This window comes from Schistocerca piceifrons, chromosome 3, assembly GCF_021461385.2.
Source record: "Schistocerca piceifrons isolate TAMUIC-IGC-003096 chromosome 3, iqSchPice1.1, whole genome shotgun sequence".
Taxonomy (NCBI): Eukaryota; Metazoa; Arthropoda; class Insecta; order Orthoptera; family Acrididae; genus Schistocerca; species Schistocerca piceifrons.
The window spans coordinates 815,357,114-815,377,055 of record NC_060140.1 but is presented as its reverse complement, the minus strand read 5'-3'; the positions used below and the strand labels follow the sequence as shown (position 1 = coordinate 815,377,055).

Genomic DNA, 19,942 nt, shown 5'->3' with positions numbered 1-19,942 from the left:
GGTGAGTCACCTAACATTACCGCTGGATATATTTTGTAAACCACATCAAATACTGGCGAAACGATTCCACAGACCGAACGTGAGGAGAGGGCTAGTGTAATTGGTTAGTACAAACCTTAAAAAAATGCACGGAAGTATGTTTTTTAACACAAACCTACGTTTTTTTAAATGGAACCCCGTTAGTTTTGTTAGCACGTCTGAACATATAAACAAATACGTAATCAGTGCCGTTTGTTGCATTGTAAAATGTTAATTACATCCGGAGATATTGTAACCTAAAGTTGACGCTGGAGTACCACTCCTCCGCTGTTCGATCGTGTGTATCGGAGAGCACCGAATTACGTAGGGATCCAAAGGGAACGGTGATAGACCTTAAGTACAGAAGAGACTGGAACAGCACATTACGTCCACATGCTAACACCTTTTTATTGGTCTTTTTCATGGACGCACGTGTACATTACCATGAGGGGTGAGGTACACGTACACACGTGGTTTCCGTTTTCAATTACGGAGTGGAATAGAGTGTGTCCCGACATGTCAGGCCAATAGATGTTTAATGTGGTGGCCATCATTTGCTGCACACAATTGCAATCTCTGGCGTAATGAATGTCGTACACGCCGCAGTACATCTGGTGTAATGTCGCCGCAGGCTGCCACAATACGTTGTTTCACATCCTCTGGGGTTGTAGGCACATCACGGTACACATTCTCCTTTAACGAACCCCACAGAAAGAAGTCCAGAGGTGCAAGATCAGGAGAACGGGCTGGCCAATTTATGCGTCCTCCACATCCTATGAAACGCCCGTCGAACATCCTGTCAAGGGTCAATCTAGTGTTAATTGCGGAATGTGCAGGTGCCCCATCATGCTGATACCACATACGTCGACGCGTTTCCAGTGGGACATTTATGAGCAACGTTGGCAGATCATTCTGTAGAAACGCGATGTATGTTGCAGCTGTTTGGGCCCCTGCAATGAAGTGAGGACTAATGAGGTGGTCGCCAATGATTCCGCACCATACATTTACAGTCCACGGTCGCTGTCGCTCTACCTGTCTGAGCCAGCGACGATTGTCCACGGACCAGTAATGCATGTTCCGTAGATTCACTGCCCCGTGGTTTGTGAAACCCGCTTCATCGGTAAACAGGTAGAACTGCAACGCATTCTCTGTTAATGCCCATTGACAGAATTGCATTCGATGATTAAAGTCATCACCATGTAATTGCTGATGTAGCGACACATGAAACGGGTGAAAGCGGTGACGATACAGTATGTGCATGACACTACTTTGACTCAATCCACCGGCTGAGGCAATGCCCCGTGTACTCATGTGTGGGCTCATGGCAACAGCAGCTAACACACCAACTGCACCCGCTTCTCCTGTGACGGGCCTGTTATGGACCCGTTTGCGTGCTACGACCATACCTGTTGCATACAGTTGGCGGTAGATGTTTTGAAACGTGCGGCACGTTGGATGCTCTCTGTCCGGGTACCGTTCTGCATACACCCTGCAGGCTTCAGCTGCATTTCGTCGACACTCGCCATAGATGAGTATCATCTCCGCCTTTTCAGAGTTCGAATACACCATGGTCACAGTTCCTACAACACTACACTATCACAGACGTCTGGTAACACGGCGTACTACAGTTGGTCTGCGTGCGGAGGCGAATGCAGAATAACAATAGCAGCAAGCGCTACATACGGACACTGCGACAGCTAGACCAAACCACAACAGTGCACTACAGCCACACTCGTAAACACGGTCTTCATCGTAAACATGTCCCTGCAGATGCTGCTCGCCGACCGTGGCCCGTGTTTGTTACAACACGCAACTGAACGTCGGAGGTTTCAAGCGTCAACTTTAGGTTACAATATCTCCGGATGTAATTAACATTTTACAGTGCAACAAACGGCACTGATTACGTATTTGTTTATACGTTCAGATGTTCTAACAAAACTAACGTGGTTCCATTTAAAAAACGTAGGTTTGTGTTAAAAAACATACTTCCGTGCATTTTTGTATGGTTTGTATTAAACAGTAACACTAGCCCCTCTCCTCACGTTCGGTCTGTGGAATCGGTTCGTCAGTATTTGATGTCGTTTACGAAATATATCCAGCGGTAACGTTAGGTGACTCACCCTGTATATACATTTTCTCAGAAATTGTTCAAGATATTTCGGCAAAATTTTCAGATCAGACGGTATTATGGTAAAGAGTGATTAAGAGGAAAGCGGCTCACCTGAAGTGGGACTCTTGGCGACCTCCGTCCCCACCGGTCGTGGCACTGTCGGGTCCGGCATGTGTGTCAGCAGCGCGTTGAAGAAGTTGTACAGCTGCAACAACGGAAAAGCAAGCATCGGTCATATGTAGTGCATGGGAAATAACCAGAGTAAACAAACAGTCTACTGTGATTTGCTTGCAAGTTCCCTATAAGTAGTTTTAAGAGAAAAAAATCTGAGCAGCGACATGGGCCATGAAAGCGCCGGTACGGAAATGAGCAGTGGTGTTCTTAGGTAGTTACATGTTCCGTTGGTGATGAAGTCTTCTCGGGTTATCAGCCGAGTCAAGGTGTCATTCAACGGCAACGTTTCAGCAAGTTTCCTACTTGTCATCTTCACACTTGCCGAAACGTTGTCGGAGAACGACTCCTTGACTCGACTGATAACCCGAGAAGACTTCATCATCGAGATTCGCCGAGAAAGACTAAATTTGCATATTTCATGAATCATTTGAATGATACTTGAATCTAAATCATATCCTTAGATAACCATAGACATTTCAGATGTCACTTCACGCGTTTATTAGCACACATTATATTCATTTTTATTACGTAAATTAATATCAGAGTTGGCCCTTCGACCCAGAACCATTTTGATTTAATTCTTTAGTTACGAGAGTATCGTTCAGAAACGTATTGCGCTCTTCAGACTACCGCGTGACAAACGCATGTTTTCCTACGTGACCAGATGTTGACAGGTAGCTGGAGACACAGGGTTAAAAGCGACTAGTGGCAGTCCAGGTTGCCGTCGGTCACACGAGGCACGAAAGAGAGAGAGACAAATTCATAATTTTAGGCTAGTCTGCTTTTTTACGATTATGTTTATTTGGTACTTTGTATCCGTTGTTTGCTGTATGGTCCGTGTAACCGAAAGCCATAATAAGTAAAAGAAAAAAGAAAAACAGAGACAGACCAGAGAGGCAACACGATTGGCATACAGTCACTGTGGTAAATGAGTCCGCAGTATTGACAAAAATTAACGACTGTAGAAAAATACTCATGTAGAAGGTACAAGAAAGGTGCGAGTATCATTAATAACTAATAGCCACAGCACTGGGTCCATTTGTGTGTTCGATGAAGTGTCTCTTGTGACTGACAAAGAAGGAGCGCTTCACTCAAGCAGGGTTCGTCTCCATGATGTGGGTTAAAGATAGCATGTCAGTGGCAGACTCCACGAACTATGATTTTGTTTGTGGGGGAAATACCAAGACACACTTCCAAAATGAGAATAGCTTTACTGTATGGTTAAATAATGATGGCGTCCTCTTGAGTAAAATGTTCCGGAGGTAATATAGTCCCCCCTTCGGATCTCCGGCCGGGGACTACTCAGGAGGATGTCGTTATCAGGAGAAAGAAAACTGGCGTTCTACGGATAGGAGCGTGGAATGTCAGATCCCTTAATCGAGCAGGCAGGTTAGAAAATTTAAAAAGGGAAATGTATAGGTTAAAGTTAGATATAGTAGGAATTAGTGAAGTTCGGTGGCAGGAGGAACAAGACTTTTGGTCAGGCGAAAACAGGGTTATAAATACAACATAAAATAGGGGTAATGCAGGAGTCGGTTTAATAATGAATAAAAAAAATAGGAGTGCGGGTAAGCTACTACTGTAGATTAAAACTGAAGAAACTGCAAAAAGGTAGGAATTTCAGGAGATGGGACCTGGATAAACTGACTAAACCAGAGGTTATACAGAGTTTCAGGGAGAGCATAAGGGAACAATTGACAGGAATGGGAGAAAGAAATACAGTACAAGAAGAATGGATAGCTTTGAGAAATAAAGTAGTGACGGCAGCAGAGGACGAAGTAGGTAAAATGACGAGGGCTAGTAGAAATCATTGGGTAACAGGAGAGATATTGAATTTAATTGGTTAAAGGAGAAAATATAAAAATGCAGTAAATGAAGCAGGCAAACGTCTCAAAAACGAGATCGACAGGAAGTGCAAAATGGCTAAGCAGGGATGGCTACAGGACAAATGTAAAGATGTAGAAGCTTATTTCACTAGGGGTAAGATAGATACTGCCTACAGGAAAATTAAAGAGACCTTTGGAGAAAAGAGAACCACTTGTATGAATATAAAGAGCTCAGATGGCAACATAGTTAACCGGCCGGTGTGGCGAGCGGATCTGGGCGCTTCAGTCTGGAACCGAGCGACCGCTACGGTCGCAGGTTCGAATCCTGCCTAGGTCATGGATGTGTGTGATGTCCGTAGGTTAGTTAGGTTTAAGTAGTTCTAAGTTCTAGGGGACTGAAGGCCTCAGATGTTAAGCAAAGAAGGGAAAGCAGAAAGGTGGAAGGACTATATAGAGGGTCTATACAAGGGAGATGTACTTGAGGACTATATTATGGAAATGGAAGAGGATGTAGATGAAGATGAAATGGGAGATACGATACTGCGTGAAGAGTTTGACAGAGCACTGAAAGACCTGAGTCGAAACAAGGCCTTGGGAGTAGACAACATTCCATTAGAACTACTGACGGCCTTGGGAGATCCAGTCCTGACAAAACTCTACCGTCTGGTGAGCAAGATGTATGAGACTTCAAGAAGAATATAATACATCCAATCCCAAGGAAAGCGGGTGCTGCCAGATGTGAAACATACTGAACAATCAGTTTAATAAGTCACGGATGCAAAATACTAACGCCAATTCTTTACAGACGAATGGAAAAACTGGTAGAAGCCGACCTCGGGAAAGATCAGTTTGGATTCCGTAGAAATATTGGAACACGTGAGGCAATACTGACCTTACGACTTATCTTGGAGGAAAGATTGAGGAAAGGCAAACGTACGTTTCTAGCATTTTAAGACTTAGAGAAATCTTTTGACAATGTTGACTGGAATACTCTCTTTCAAATTATGAAGGTGGCAGGGGTAAAATACAGTGAGCGAAAGGCTATTTAGGCCGGCCGAAGTGGCCGTGCGGTTAAAGGCGCTGCAGTCTGGAACCGCAGGACCGCTACGGTCGCGGGTTCGAATCCTGCCTCGGGCATGGATGTTTGTGATGTCCTTAGGTTAGTTAGGTTTAACTAGTTCTAAGTTCTAGGGGACTAATGACCTCAGCAGTTGAGTCCCATAGTGCTCAGAGCCATTTTTTGAAAGGCTATTTACAATTTGTTCAGAAACCAGATGGCAGTTGTAAGAGTCGAGGGGCGTGAAAGGGAAGCAGTGGTTGGGAAGGGAGTGAGACAGGGTTGTAGCGTCTCCCCGATGTTCAATCTGTATATTGAGTAAGCAGTAAAGGAAACATAAGAAAAATTCGGAGTAGGTATTAAAATTCATGTAGACGAAATAAAAACTTTGAGGTTCGCCGATGACATTGTAATTCTGTCAGAGACAGCAAAGGACTTGGAAGAGCAGTTGAACGGAATGGACAGTGTCTTGAAAGGAGAATATAAAATGAACATCAACAAAAGCAAAACGACGATAATGGAATGTAGTCAAATTCAATTGGGTGATGTTGAGGGAATTACATTCGGAAATGAGACACTTAAAGTAGTAAAGGAGCTCTGCTATTTGGGGCAACATAACTGATGATGGTCGAAGTAGAGAGGATATAAAATGTAGACTGGCAATGACAAGAAAAGCGTTTCTGAAGAAGAGAAATATGTTAACATCGAATAGTGTCAGAAAGTCGTTTCTGAAAGTATTTGTATGGAGTGTAGCCATGTACGGAAGTGAAACATGGACAATAACTAGTTTGGACAAGAAGAGAATAGAAGCTTTCGAAATGTGGTGCTAAAGAAGAATGCTGAAGATTAGATGGGTAGATCACATAACTAACGAGGAGGTATTGAATAGAATTGGGGAAAAGTGAAGTTTGTGGCACAACTTGACTAGAGGAAGGGATCGGTTGGTAGGACATGTTCTGAGGCATCAAGGGATCACCAATTAAGTATTGGAGGGCAGCGTGGAGGGTAAAAATCGTAGAGGGAGACCAAGAGATGAATACACTAAACAGATACAGAAAGATGTACGTTGCAGTAGGTACTGGTAGATGAAGAAGCTTGCACGGGATAGAGTAGCAAGGAGAGCTGCATCAAACCAGTCTCAGGACTGAAGACCACAACAACAACAACAAAAACAGGATTTAGTATTCAAGAATAGACAGTGCATGTCAGAGATTGTTTTACTAACATCACAAAGGCAGATTTTAAACATAATAAATGCTTTTCATGAATGTATATTGTTAGTCTGGGGCGATCTGCAGTGTACGATATCTTAAGAAAACTTCACAAGCCAAGGTCACTAAAGGAGATTTTATTGGGTGACCGGTTTCGACAGAGCTATGCTGTCGCCATGGGATTTCCTGCTTTAAAAATTTTAATCATATTCTCCATCAGTGCTGCAAGTCGCTTCACACTGCATATCGAATCCCCACTACCATGAAAAACACCACAAATCGGCATGTCAAATATAAACGTGTTGTGTAAAACATAAACATACCTATCTTGCGCCAGTTACAAATTTTCATGTTCACCACCAGCTGGCAACAACCACCATGAATGTCCACCAGGTGCCACTGTGTAGCGATCCTCAATGTATTCGGAAGTGCATATGCAATGTGAATCGACTTGCAACATTGAAGGACAATATGTCTTCAAAATTTTAAAGCATAATATCCGATGATGACACCGTACCTCTGTCGAAACCGCTCATCCAGTAAAGTACTGTTTAAGTAATTTGGATTGTGAAGTTGTCTTCAGTTATTAAAATAAATCCACTGAGCAATAAAAGGTTAATCGACAATTAGATGGCAATAAACAGTGAAAAATAGAATTTTATACTACAGACTTAATATTTAGTAGTAGTGCAGTTAATTTATAAGTGTTTTTGGACTCAGGAGAAAAATTATTCGGAGCAAACTGAAAGCTCGTGATGTGCTGAAGTTGTGGGACAGTGAACTTGCATTCGGGGATACCTGTGGTTCAAATACCCGTTCCCCCCTCCAGGTTTACCTTTTTAGTGTTTTCCTAAATAACGTAAGACAAATGCCGAAATTCGTCGCTCTTCTTTCCAAACGAGAGGTTCTGCACCCTTTCTAATGATCTCACCTTCAATGAGATCTTCTGTCCTTTTTCGTTATATGATCCTCAACGGATCAAAGATAACAAAATAAAGATGACGAAATGAGAGCATTTTCATGCCTAAACTAGGAAATAGTTCTTTAACGATAGACGAATGTAAGGAAACTTAATCAAAAGAAACTAGTAGGCTATTTATAAGTCAGTATAAAGAATATAGTTATACCGTACGGTCTAAGACGATTCCGAAACGGGAAAGAAAAATAAATTCACGTTAACGGGAAGTCATGAGTGGTCACTGCTGTTTGCTTTAGCAAAATAAAGGCGTCACTGTGTTCTTCGAAAAATATTTCCGCCAAACAGTTTACCTCGTTAAAGAAATATTCTTCCATGATGCGTTACAAAAATAAAAAATATTAGTTCTATTCCGGAAGAAGTCTACGATAGTTATCGTCATCTGCACTTAGGAAAATAGTTCTTTACAACAACACGTAACAACTAGAATCTGTTGATAATATTCCATTAGACAGTCCTAACAAAGCCAATACTACAACTGGCAGTTGAATTACATTTTTTACAAGTTAAATGAACACACAAAATGTAGTAATGAATGTTGTGTGATCATCTCAAGATAATGATGTAAGAATGTATACAAGTCATATTGCCAAGGTAACAAACTGGAGCTAGTACTTTATTTCCTGTACACCTCTGAAACTGAAACATCCGATATACTGCATACAGAAGTCATGACCAAAATAATCACAGTTTTATGTACACGCATTACTATTAGCAGCAATGCTACTTCACAGTAAAAGAAGCCTCAGCAGAGTAATGTGCAATGAAGCCATCGGTAACATTCTGCATTCATCGATTTATATTTTTCTGTTACTTGCCGTTTGAGGTGCGTTTAGAAGCATTGAAATTTTTATTTCTAGTATCACGAATTCGAAACACCTCATATGAAGCAACCTGATAAATTCGCAGCTTACAAGAGGACCTCAAAAATTAAGTTATACATCCTGATGGCAGGCCAAGTAACTTTTATTGAATGCTTCATTTTACTTCTAAGTGACGCATATAAATGACACACTCTGTAAACAACGGTCGGAAAACCCTACCAATCATTCTGTTCCTCGAAGATATAAATCCTCTCCTTAGTCACATAGCAACTCAAGTACCGCTGTTTGAAGGTCTACGTCATTTGAAAATGTTTATACCGCAGATGTTTTTCAAGGTTTCCTTTTTTAAAAATATCTTTATTCCAGCACAATACAATAATTATACATCATAATCCACCACTTAAGTTAATTAGTGGGCCTCGTAATTAACACATTAACAGTTGCAGCTACATACACTATGTGATAAAAAGTATCCGGACACCCCCAAAAACATACATTTTTCTTATTAGGCGCGTTGTACTGCCACCTACTGCCAGATACTCCATATTAGCGACCTCACTGGTCGTGAGAGAGCCGAATGGGCACTCCACGGAACTCACGGTCTTCGAACTTGGTCAGGTGGTTGGGTGTCACTTGTGTCATACGTCTGAACGCGAGATTTCCACATTCCTGAACATTCCTAAGTCCACTGTTTCCGATGTGATAGTGAAGTGGAAACGTGAAGGAATACGTAAAGATCTAAAGCGTACAGGCCGACCTCGTCTGTTGACGGACAGAGACCGTCGACAGTTGAACAGTGTCGTAATGTGTAATAGGCAGACATCTATCCAGACTATCACACAGGAATTCCAAACTGCATCAGGATCCACTGCAAGTACTACGACAGTTAGGGGGGAGGTGAGAAAACTTGGATTTCATGGTCGAGCGGCTGCTCATAAGCCACACATCACACCGGTAAATGCCAAACGACGCCTCGCTTGGTGTGAGGAGCGTAAACACTGGACGATGGACGATTGAGCAGTGGAAAAACGCTGTGTGGAGTGACGAAGACATTGTGCCGATCTGATGTTAGGGTGTGGGTTTGGTGAATGCCCGGTGAACGTCATCTGCCAGTGTGTCTAATGCCAACAGTAAAATTTGGAGGCGGTGGTGTTATGGCGTGGTCGTGTTTTCCATGGAGGGGGCTAGCACCCCTTGTTGTTTTGCGTGGCACTATCACAGCACATGCCTACATTGATGTTTTAAGCACCTTCTTGCTTCCCACTGTTGAAGAGTAGTCCGGGGATGGCGATTGCGTCTTTCAACACGATTAAGCATGTGTTCAAAATGTACGGCCTGTAGCTGAGTGGTTACACGACAATAACTTCCCTGTAATGAATTGTCCTTGACAGAGTCCTCGCCTGAATCCTATAGAACACCTCTGGGATATTTTGGTACGCCGAATTCGTGCCAAGCCTCACCGACCGACGTAGATACCTCTCCTCAGTGCAGCACTCCGCGAATAATGGGCTGCCAATCCCCAAGAAATCTTCCAGCACCTTACTGAACGTGTGCCTGCTAGAGTGGAAGCTGTCATCAAGGCTAATGGTGGGCAACAGCATATTGAATTCCAGCATTACCGATGGAGGGTGCCAAGAAGCTGTAAGTCATTTTCAGCCAGGTTTCCGGATACTTTTGATCACATAGTGTAAGTAGGCTGTTTAGGCTTTTTTATTGGTAACGCCACCTCTGTATGAAAATCACGGACTTGCTATATTCTCCGCAAGACTCTTCGATGGTGAATGTGCACCTGCACAATCGCAACAGATGGCTGCTGGCCATCTCTACAAGGACTACAGTGGGTCTGCATCTTTGATGGCCCACCATTACCATTATCTCTACACGGACTGCAGTGGGTCTGCACCTCTGGTGGCCCACCAATACCGTAATCTCTACCAGGACTACAGTGGGTCTGCTCTGTGATGACCTACCTAACAATATTCTTCCAAACTTCGAATGACTCTGCTGTGGGTTTGCTCTGTTGTGGCCCATTACCTGTCTGCATGTCGAGTCAGCACTGTCTTTCCGTTGGAAGGACAACACTACTTCTTCAAGACTGCATGGAAATCCACTACATCTGTGTGCATTGTCTTTTACTGCTCAGACTTAGAGAAAAACTCTGCATTTTTACTGTGATGAACATTCTGGACTGTCTTTATGGACTGTGAGAAATTTTTTAGCTTTTGACCAACATTGTATCAATAAGTGTGTGCATTTGATATCTTTGTTATTGTAATTATGAAAAATTTTATCAAATCATCATTGGCCACTGCCCAAAAAAATTTTGTAAAATTTTTTGTGGGGAGCATGGGGGCTATGTAAGTAGGCTGTTTAGGCTTTTTTATTGGTAACGCCACCTCTGTATGAAAATCACTAGCTGTGCTGTGTGCAGTCTGTCGCTGCTTTGCATTGTTGTAATACTCGCCATTGTAGTGTTGGGCAGCGGCAGCTGGATGTGAACAGCGCGTAGCGTTGCGCAGTTGGAGGTGAGCCGCCAGCAGTGGTGGATGTGGGGAGAGAGATGGCGGAGGTTTGCAATTTGTCATGAACTGATATATATATTATGACTTGTGATGATATTAAGGTAAATACATTGTTTGCTCTCTATTAATATCTTTCATTTGCTAACTACCCCTATCAGTAGTTAGTGCCTTCAGTAGTTTGAATCTTTTATTTAGCTGGCAGTAGTGGCGCTCGCTGTATTGCAGTAGCTTGAGCAGCGAAGATTTTTGTGAGGTAAGTGATTTGTGAAAGGTATAGTTTAATGTTTGTCAGGGCCATTCTTTAGTAGGGAATTTTGAAAGTCAGATTGCGTTGTGCTAAAAATATTGTGTGTCAGGTTAAGTACAGTCGTATATAAATTGTTCAAAGGGGACGTTTCAATAGTGTACATTCATTAATGGCTATTACTATGGACAAGGTTAGTATGTTTACTATTCTACTCTACAAATACTCGAAAAGTTGTATTTTCTGCAGCGCTACAGGTGTGCTAGAAGACCTTATAAACCTACGGTTGCTTGCCTGCTCGCCGAGCTAATCCCAGTGGGTGTGCCCCAGGCACTGGGCTGGCCAAAGTTCATTGAACTCACTGCAGTCCCTATCGTGTTAGTGGTTGTTAATTGGCGTCGGCATACTATTCCCTAAAACTGATAGTACCTAATAACTACTATATGTGCTGTGTCAGATCAATGTTGGAGACAGACCTGCCTCCCTGATCCAGGAGCGCGGCGGATTTCGACCGTAATGGCGATCGGCCATTCCGCGCCCGGCAACTGGGCACGTGCATTTCAGTCTTACTCGGTTCTTTTCTTTCAGCGACCATTATGGTCCCTTATAAACTCCCCGAAGTTCTTTTGTGATACCTCGTTTGCCAAGGTGCTGAGTGTCTGAAAGGTGTCGTCGCGCCTTAGTAAGGAAGAGGTGCCACGGTTGGGTAGTTGTTGACATAATCCGGTTGCCACGTTGTTGTATATCGGGCACTCATAGATAACGTGATCAGGAGTGCCTTCTTCAGCGCCGCAGTCACACGCGGGTGTTGCCCGTTTCCCGAAACGACTTAAATATGTCGGGCGGTCCATGTCCCGTACGGAAGCGCAGCATACCCCTATTCGGCTTAAAATAACTCAACTGTAACCTTTCCCTAACGTCGGGCAACAGTTGAAAAACCATCCGCCCCTTTTCCTGATCTTCCCACGACTCTTGCCATAATTCCCTTTTTTTTCTGATAGCAAATTTTTCACTCACCCGTACCCGCATAATCTCCCTAGTCTATTCAATTTTCCCTTTGGTTACCCAATACCATGCTGCCTGTTCGCGGATTCTAATGTCTAGTGGACATGGCCCCACTAAAACCAGCAAAGCCCTCCCAGCAGTTGTGTTGCCGAGAAGATTAAAATCATATGGTGCAAGTCCTGAACATGACGATCATCACCACCCATGTCTGTGCACCTTGGGAACACTGTTCGCAGTATATCGCTGCGGCTTGTTGTCAACGGCCTTGCCGCAGTGGTAACGCCGGTTGCCGTCAGATCACCGAAGTTAAGCACTGTCGGGCTGCGGTAGCACTTGGATGCGTGATCATCCCGTCTGCCGAGTGAGGTGGGCAAACTGGGTGCACTCAACCCCTGTGGGCCAAACTGAGGAGCTACTTGATTAAGAAGTAGCAGCTCCTGACTCATTAACTGACACACGGCTGGGAGAGTGGTGCGCTGATCACATGCCCCTCCATATTCGCATCTAGTGACGCCTGTGGTCTGAGGATGACAAGGCGGCCGGTCGGTACCGTTAGGCCTTCATGGCCTGTTTGGGGAGAGTTGTTTTTTTTTTTTTTTTTTTTTTTTTTTGTGGCGATGTTGCACTTGGTGGACGTACTGCCAGAATTTCACGATAAATCTGTGTGCTGTTTTGAGGTTTTGACCGCAGTAGTCGTAATGTCCCGAGTAAATGGCTCTGAGCACTATGGGACTTAACATCTTAGGTCATCAGTCCCCTAGAACTTAGAACTACTTAAACCTAACTAACCTAAGGACATCACACACATCCATGCCCGAGGCAGGATTCGAACCTGCGATCGTAGCAGTCCCGCGGTTCCGGACTGCAGCGCCTAGAACCGCACGGCCACCACGGCCGGCAATGTCCCGAGTACTTCAACGGCCCCACCATATATGTCACACACTGTGACGCAACTGTATGTCATTAGTATTGTAGCAGAACTGCCTCTGCAGGAAGCCGAATCAAGAACAGCTGCCAACATGAGTAACCTAGAAGCAGATATGCTCGCAGTTGTGAAGCGCCTTAAATCGCTTAATAAAAGCAAGTCTTCCGATCCAGATTGCATTAGGTTCCTTTCAGAGTATTCTGATGCGGTAGCTCCATACTTAACAATCATATACAATGGCTCGTTCGACGAAAGATCCGTATCCAAAGACTGTAAAGTTGCACAGGTCACACCGATATTTAAGAAGAGTAATCCACTAAATTACAGGCCCTTAACATTAACATCGTTATGCAATAGGATTCTGGAACATGTGTTGTCTTCGACCATCATGAATTATCTATGAGAGAACGGTGTATCGACACACAGTCAACACGGATTTAGAAAACATCGTTCTTCTGAAACACAACTAGCTCTTTACTCACGCGACGTGTTAGTGCAGTGGACTAGGTATTTCAAATTGATTCCGTATTTTTAGATTACCAGAAGGCTTTCAACATCACGCCTCACAAGCGGCTCGTAATCATATTGCGAGCTTATTGAATTTCCTCTCAGTTATGCGACTGGATTCGTGTTTTGCTGTCAGAGCGGTTTCAATTCGTAATAACTGCCGGAAAGGAAACGAGTAAAACGGAAGTTGTTCTGCTGTTCCTTGCCTATATAAACGATTTAGGAGACAAACTGAGAAGCAATAATAGGTTGTTTGCAGATGACGCTATCGCTTACCGCATAGTAAAATCATCAGAATGTCAAAACAAATCGGACAACGATTTAGATATCTGTATGGCGCAAAAATTCGCGGTTGACCCTAAATAATGAAAAGTCTGAGGTCATCCGCTTGTGTGCTATAAAGAATCCGTTAAACTTCGGTTACACGATAAATCAATCAAATCTAAAGACCGTAAATTCAATTAAATACTTAAGATACTTCAGATGGCAGTTATAAGAGTCGAGGGGCATGAAAGGGAAGCAGTGGTTGGGAAAGGAGTGAGACAGGGTTGTAGCGTCTCCCCGATGTTATTCAACCTGTATATTGAGCAAGCAGTAAAGGAAACAAAAGAAAAATTCGGAGTAGGTATTAAAATTCATGGAGAAGAAGTAAAAACTTTGAGGTTCGCCGATGACATTGTAATTCTGTCAGATACAGCAAAGGACTTGGAAGAGCAGTTGAACGGAATGGACAGTGTCTTGAAAGGAGGATATAAGATGAACATCAACAAAAGCACAACGAGGATAATGGAATGTAGTCAAATTAAATTGGGTGATGCTGAGGGAATTAGATTAGGAAATGAGACACTTAAAGTAGTAAAGGAGTTTTGCTATTTAGGGAGTAAAATAACTGATGATGGTTGAAGTAGAGAGGATATAAAATGTAGACTGGCAATGGCAAGGAAAGCGTTTCTGAAGAAGAGAAATTTGTTAACATCGAGTATAGATTTAAGTGTCAGGAAGTCGTTTCTGAAAGTATTTGTATGGAGTGTAGCCATGTATGGAAGTGAAACATGGACGATAACTAGTTTGGACAAGAAGAGAATAGAAGCTTTCGAAATGTGGTGCTACAGAAGAATGCTGAAGATAAGGTGGGTAGATCACGTAACTAATGAGGAGGTATTGAATAGGATTGGGGAGAAGAGAAGTTTGTGGCACAACTTGACTAGAAGAAGGGATCGGTTGGTAGGGCATGTTTTGAGGCATCAAGGGATCACAAATTTAGCATTGGAGGGCAGCATGGAGGGTAAAAATCGTAGAGGGAGACCAAGAGATGAATACACTAAGCAGATTCAGATGGATGTAGGTTGCAGTAGGTACTGGGAGATGAAGAAGCTTGCACAGGATAGAGTAGCATGGAGAGCTGCATCAAACCAGTCTCAGGACTGATGACCACAACAACAACAACTCAAGAACTACAGTGACGAAGAGCTCAAATTGGAAAGAACACGTAGAAAATGTTGTGGAGAAGGCGTTTTATTGACAGGATGCTTAGAAGACGGAACCGATCTACAAAGAAGACTGCCTACACTACGACTGTCCGTTCCCTTTTTGAGTACTGATGCGCGATGTGCGATCCTTACCAGATAGGTTTAATGGAGTATATCGAGAAAGTTCAAAGAAGGGCAGTACGTTTTGTATTATCGTGAAATGGATAGAGAGTGTCACAGAAATGATACAGGATTTGGGGCGGACACCATTAAAACAAAGGCGTTTCTCTTTGCAGAGGGATCCTCTCACGAAATTTCAACCAGCGACTTTCTACACCGAATTCGAAAATATTTTGTCGACAGTGACTTCCACAGGGAGAAACGATCAGAATAATAAAATAAGGGAAATCAGTGCTCGCACGGAAAGATATAGATGTTCATTTTTTTCCGGGCGCTATTCGAGAGTGGAATAATACGGAATTATTCTGAAGGTGGTTCGATGAACCTTCTGCCAGGCACTTAAATGTGATTTGCAGAGTATCCACGTAGATGCAGATCTAGTTGTAGAAGGAGTAAAAGTGGATGCTAAATAAAGCATAACAGCACTGTAGACTTGTATTATGTGCTGCTTCAGATGAATGCTGCAAATCTTAGGCTGACTGATACCAAAATCAAAATAATGCTCACTGAAACAGAGAGAACCAAAAGAGAGATCGCTACATCGGGAAGAAAGAAGATATGCTGAACAGGTTAAATATGATTCTAAACGAACGAAATGAATAAATAAAACTCTCTGTTCTCATTCAATTTTAGACTATAAACGATGTTGTGCGGCGTGATGAAAACTGCGTGGGAAGGAAGAAAATAAAATATTTATACCGTGCACTATTTTTATTCGTGGTTGTGACCATCTGTTGCCCACATGAAACACAATTTACAAATTGTCAAGAAATTTTCACTAATTTGTGTCACTGAAACAATGGTTGCTTAATTTCATTCTTTGTTTCACGATAAACTTCGTGTCATTCGGCATATGACTTTGCTATCTACTTTGCTGTAATTGTAATTAGCATAATAAAGAGGAACACAAGGTCGCGTCACATTAATGTGAACCGCGAGGGGTAGCCACGCGGTCTTAGGCACCTTGGCACGGTCCGTGCGTCGCCCCCTGTCGGAGGTTCGAGTCGTCCCTCAGGAATGAGTGTGTGTGTTATCCATAGTGTAAGTTAGTTTAAGTTACATTAAGTAGTTTGTACGCTTAGGACTGATGACCTCAGCAGTTTGGTCCCTTAAGACCTTACCACAAATTTCCAAATTTCCATTAATGTCACCAACGCATGTATTCGATGTCAACGTTCAATGGCAGGTGGCAGCATTAGCAGTAGGAGGTATATAAAGCGTGTCAAATGGGGGGAGGGGGGGAGGGAGCTGGAATACAATTAACAGTGCAGTCGTAATGCGGAAACAGACCGATTTATCTGACGTCCAGGAAGGCATGACCATTAAGGAACGGTCATTGGCTTTTGGGACAAGGGTGGAAGTATTTCCGAAATGGCTATGTTTGTATACCGTCTGCATGCTGCCGGAGTTAAAGAATACCACGCATGGCAAAACGACGATAAACAAAACCGACGCCGAGGCAATTGTGGTGCGCCACAGGCCATAGATGACAGCTGTGAGCGACAGCTGCAGAGATGTGTACGGGCGAATAGACGTGGTATTGTCAAACAGCTGATCGCCCAGATGAACCAAGTCTCCTCAACGTCCTTTCAGCGAAAGTTGCTGCGTATAACGACCGTAGCAAGTGCCTGGTCCATGCAACCATGCTGACTCCCGTTCATTGGCGACGACGGCGGGAATTTGCTCTCAAATACCGCAATTAGATGACTGTTGAGCGGTGATAGGTGGCCTTTTCAGAAGAATCATATTACGCTTCATTGGACAGCTGGTTGTTGGCGTGAAACATCTGTAGGCAAACACCTGCATGCGTTATGGTCGGGGGAATGTTTCTGTGGCATTCCCTGCATTTTGTCGTCATTCTGAAAAATTTGGAAATTTGTGGTAAGGTCTTAAGGGACCAAACGGCTGAGGTCATCGGTCCCTAAGCCTACACACTACTTAATCTAATCCAAACTAACTCACGCTAAGGACGACACACATACCCTTCCCCAGGGGAGGACTCGAACCTCCGACAGGAGGAGCTGCGCAGACCGTGGCAAGACGCCTGAGACTGCGCAGCTTCCCCGATCGGCTCGTCATTCTGCAAGGCACAATGGATCAACACAAGTATGCGTCTGTCCTTGGGGATCATGTCTACCCCTACATGCAGTCCGTTTTTCTTTGGCCCGATGGCATCTACCAGCAGTACAGTTCCATGTGTCACACAGCTAGGAGTGTATATGTGTGGTTAGAAGAGTATCAGGGTGAGTTTACTCTACTCCCCGGGCGGGCATGGATGTGTGTCATGTCCTTAGGTTAGTTAGGTTTAAGTAGTCCTAAGTCTAGGAGACTGATGACCTCACATGTTAAGTCCCATAGTGCTTAGAGCCATTTGAACCATTCAACCCAATCGAGAATCAGTGGGACCACCCCGATCGGGCTGTTCGTGCCATGGATCCACAACATAGAAATCTAACGCAGCTGGTCAGGGCATTGGAATTATTATAGCACCAAATACCCGTCGGTACCTTCCAAATCTCGTTGACTCTCTTCCTGCATGTCTCGCAACGATTCGTCTCCAAAAGGTGGTTATTTTGTCGGATGATCACATTAGTGTGACATTACAGTATATTTGTAGGGCTATATAATGATTCTCGTACATTTACCAGGTAATAGTAAAATTTTGTTCTTGTAAACAGACATGGAATCAACAATTGGACAGAATTTGAAGAGATTGAAACCAGCTTTAAAAACAATCGAAAACTGTTCCTGCAAAGAAAAAAAAAGTAACTTCATATCCCAAAAAAGACGTATCAAGCGACTCTACTCACGTAGATATGCAGAGTAACACAGCTTTTGCAATCGCAAGGAAAGCCTGTCGTTACGTATAAAAGGAAATGTTTCTTTCACCTTGCATCCGACGGCAGAGCAAGACTTTTGTAATAGAAAATTCTCTCCGTATAGCTCGCGAAAGCTCTCCTCAAACACGACTGCCTCTTTTCTTTTCACTCTGCTTTTTTCTTCGGTTACAGTTTCTCCTACTTTCTGTGCGTGAAATCCGCTACGCCCTGAGAGGAATATAAGCCTTCACATTTCGTCACAGCATCTGTTCTGCTCTTAAAACTGGACAGCTGCCACAGAAGGCGTGGGTATTGATCTCATAACTCGAGGCAACAGAGTGGTAACTGTGACAGAAAGGGTCAAACAGAAGGCGTTCCCTTAAACCAGAAAAATGCAATATCTCTCTCACCGCCGTGAGGCAGCAGCGCGGTAACCTAAGTATGAGATACACCGTGGGGAGTAAAGAGTAAATATTGGTAGAAAAATAAAGAGATGTGTAGCGGTTTAGGGTTGCACGTACATACCACATGATATGAACAACGTAACACAGAAGTCAGTCGGCACGTGCATACCACATGACATGAACAACGTAACACAGAAGTCAGTCGGCCTGATGAGCGATATATATAATATTGTAACATAATGAGTTAATTACTTTGAATAATTTACTGTGTTTTACTTGATTTCCCGGCTATTCCCGGTAATATATTTACCTCTACTTCACATAAGACTGGAAACGAAAAGAAAGGAATTAGAATTAATCTACTGATTTGCAGCCCCATCTTACAGACATATATTAGCAATAGGATTTTCGCTCGGGAAGATGTAACAGCTCTTTTTCCCTGCGAGCTATTCGAGAGTGGAACGGTCCAGAAATAGTCTGAAAGTGGTCCCACGAACCGTCTGCTAAATACTTAAGTGTGAATTAGAGTGATGGTGTAAATATAGATACATGCTTTAGTCTGAGAATAAACTTAATTCATTTAGGCCGGCCGGGTGGCCGAGCGGTTCTAGGCGCTACAGTCTGGAACCGCGCGAGCGCTAGGGTCGCAGGTTCGAATCCTACCTCGGGCACGGATATGTGTGATGTTCTTAGGTTAGTTAGGTTTAAGTAGTTCTAAGTTCTATGGGACTGATGACCTTAGAAGTAGAGTCCCATAGTGCTCAGAGCCATTTGAAACATTTAATTCTTTTACACGTATTTAAAGTATAAAGACAGTATACAAAACATGAAGAAAAATCTTATACAGAATAATTACAATCTTAATCTTCTCTACATATAAAAGGAAGCATTTTTACAACTAAATCTTTGAAAACTGGTGTTTGACTTCTAGGTCAGAGATGAAAAAAATACGTGTTTCACTGTTTTTGGAAATTTAACTCATAAGGGGCTGAAATAGGGTCAGACTGATTCACTGACTCATCATCTCCCAGCCCATATCGCTAAGGATAGAAACTTGAAGTTTGGGGTATATAGTGCAGGTATCGTTCAGAAAATGATTGTCCGAAATTCCGTTCCTACGGGGGTGAAATAGGGGATGAAAGGCTTTTAGAAAGTATGTCACTGTTAGGGGAATTTTAAAGCTCGAACTACGGGAACTGGTATTTGGCTCCTCAGTCAGAAAATAAAATAATACGTGCATCAGCATTTTTGGGAATTCAAGCAGTGAGCGGGTAAAACACTGGGTGAAAGTTTTTTTTTTAAATAAATAATTATTAAAGGATTTTTAACGCTACATCTATGATAATTCGTATTTGACTGATCGGTTAGAAATTTAAAAAAATACACGTTTCAGTGTTTCTGGAAATTGAACCTCTAAGGGAATGCAATAGAGGATGAGAATTTGTAACAAAATATTTCGTTACATTAAAAAAATTTAAGCTAAATTTGTAAAAATTGGTATTTCCCTTCTCGGTTAGATATAAAGAAATATTTGTTAGGGCATGAAATTTGTTATTTAAATTAGCTCCACAAGAACGTTAGGGCGTGATTAACAAAAACTTTGGACCCCAGCTACCAGAACCGCTTTTTACTCAAAAGTACTTTGGGAAAAGACCATGATTATTTGCCCCT

At 42.9% G+C, this 19,942-nt stretch overlaps 1 protein-coding gene across 1 annotated transcript in view; it reads right to left on the bottom strand.

Annotated features, from left to right (window-relative positions):
* The window catches only part of LOC124789082 (serine/threonine-protein phosphatase rdgC), a 1,335,318-nt gene that overhangs the window by 717,284 nt on the left and 598,092 nt on the right, over nucleotides 1-19,942 (bottom strand). The window contains exon 4 of the mRNA XM_047256373.1: nucleotides 2,240-2,333. Within this exon, the coding sequence (XP_047112329.1) occupies nucleotides 2,240-2,333 (94 nt within the window). The remainder of the gene's footprint in view (nucleotides 1-2,239; nucleotides 2,334-19,942) is intronic.